Source organism: Austrofundulus limnaeus, unplaced genomic scaffold (assembly GCF_001266775.1).
Source record: "Austrofundulus limnaeus strain Quisiro unplaced genomic scaffold, Austrofundulus_limnaeus-1.0 Scaffold183, whole genome shotgun sequence".
Classification (NCBI taxonomy): domain Eukaryota; kingdom Metazoa; phylum Chordata; class Actinopteri; order Cyprinodontiformes; family Rivulidae; genus Austrofundulus; species Austrofundulus limnaeus.
The window spans coordinates 971579-973287 of record NW_013952585.1 but is presented as its reverse complement, the minus strand read 5'-3'; the positions used below and the strand labels follow the sequence as shown (position 1 = coordinate 973287).

Genomic DNA, 1709 nt, shown 5'->3' with positions numbered 1-1709 from the left:
GGGGGTGGTTGGTTTAGGACCAAGGTGTGAGTTGAGGGTCAGGTAGGTACCTGTGAGGTTAGTTTTAGGGTAAAAGGTCAGGGTTAGGATATAAAATTACCAAAAAATGAATGGAAGTCAATGGAAAGKACCCACAAGGACAGATAGACATAGTAGGTGTGTGTGAAACCTGATGTATAAATAAAACTGTCCAGTCTTGTAATATTTAGCGTTTATGTTAAAGTGATGTCATCAGCTGCAGATCAGTTCATCTATCTGTCATTTTCAGGAGTTCTTCAGGTTTTACCAAGAAAGAAACCAAAACAAGAGTTTGGATGATGAACAGAACACCGTCAATCTGATGAATTCAGGTAAGCACATATTCTAACTGTTAGTTTGAAGCTCAGGTTGTCACTCATGATTGTCTGGAACAAGAATCTGGTTTATAAAATAACTGAAKTTATGATCTTCAGGAAGTAAAGATGCAGAGGTCGATCAGAAGGAGCAGCACAACATCTCCATGATTACAATCTTTAAGAAGGTCAGAGACACAAACTAAAACATTATTAAAGTCAATCTCCTCAGGAGTTGGACATCATTATTGTTCATGTAAAATCATTCAGCTGCTGGTGTCTCCAGCTTTCACTGAGACAGGCTGAGGAAACCCTGACAGGGTCTGTTTTTATCAAACCTCATGGAGTGGAAATTTAGAATCAGCAGACAGATRTGTCTCAGAGGTGGGCAGCTTGGCTGGGGCTCCATCGACTCGGAGACCACACAAGTTAGGAAGTGTGTGAAGGTCCCTCCTGCAGGCAGATAGCAGCTCCTTCAGAGGACAGCTTGGCTTTCCAACAGCCTTATCAGACCCAGAAACCTCTCTTCTGCAGTAATTAAATGGACATGTTCTCTCAGATGGTTTGCTCATCCATCTCAGGTCCTGAAGCGTCCAGCTTCACAGAAATCCAGCTCTAACTGTTCAGCTGCGTGTCTTCTAGTCACAACATAGATAATCAGGTCTCTGTCAGAAAAACAACATCTCTAACAGACAGAGCGTTGTGTTGTTGTTTTATCATCTGATCAGGAGGGAAAACAACAGTCAGTCACATTAACACTGTGCGAAAATGATTGACAGCTCAGAAACCATCTTCAGATCACAGTATGATACACACCTGAAATAAAAACTGCTTGGCTTCATCTCAGCTCCAGACCTCGACAGAAATCTGGAATCAGCAGCTGGATGGATGGATGAATATAAGATGACACAATAAAATAATATAAAATAAAAACAACTTTGTGAACAGATTACACACAATGATAAGATTATTTGATGAATGAGATCAGATATGTGTTGGGATTTCATACATGTTTGTCAGACCACTGATACAATAAGACTTTGACAGCATCAGAGTCAGATTTGTGTGTGAACACCTGGTTTACCTGTAGAAATGAATCTGAAACTAAATGTTTACATGCAAAGATGCTGAAGATCAGTTAACATGTTGGATCAACAATGCTTGTTAACTTGATGTGTGTGTGTGTGTGTGTGTGTGTGTGTTGTCATGCATGCATGTGTGACCTTTGACCCTCAGGAATGGGTCTTGGCTTTATCAGTTTGTTTTACCTTCACTGTCACCATCGGCACGTTTCCTGCCATCACTGCTGACACCCGGTCCAAGTTCACAGACGGAGGCTCCTGGGGTCCGTGTCCCTTTACTCTGTACTCACACTCT

General features: G+C 41.6%; 1 protein-coding gene across 2 annotated transcripts in view; it reads left to right on the top strand.

Annotated features, from left to right (window-relative positions):
- Positions 1-1709, top strand: part of LOC106524354 (equilibrative nucleoside transporter 1) — a 12559-nt gene that overhangs the window by 6111 nt on the left and 4739 nt on the right. For both annotated transcript variants that reach the window (XM_014018123.1, XM_014018124.1), the window contains 3 exons: positions 269-350; positions 453-520; positions 1569-1677. In XM_014018123.1, coding sequence (XP_013873577.1) covers positions 269-350; positions 453-520; positions 1569-1677 — 259 coding nt within the window. The remainder of the gene's footprint in view (positions 1-268; positions 351-452; positions 521-1568; positions 1678-1709) is intronic.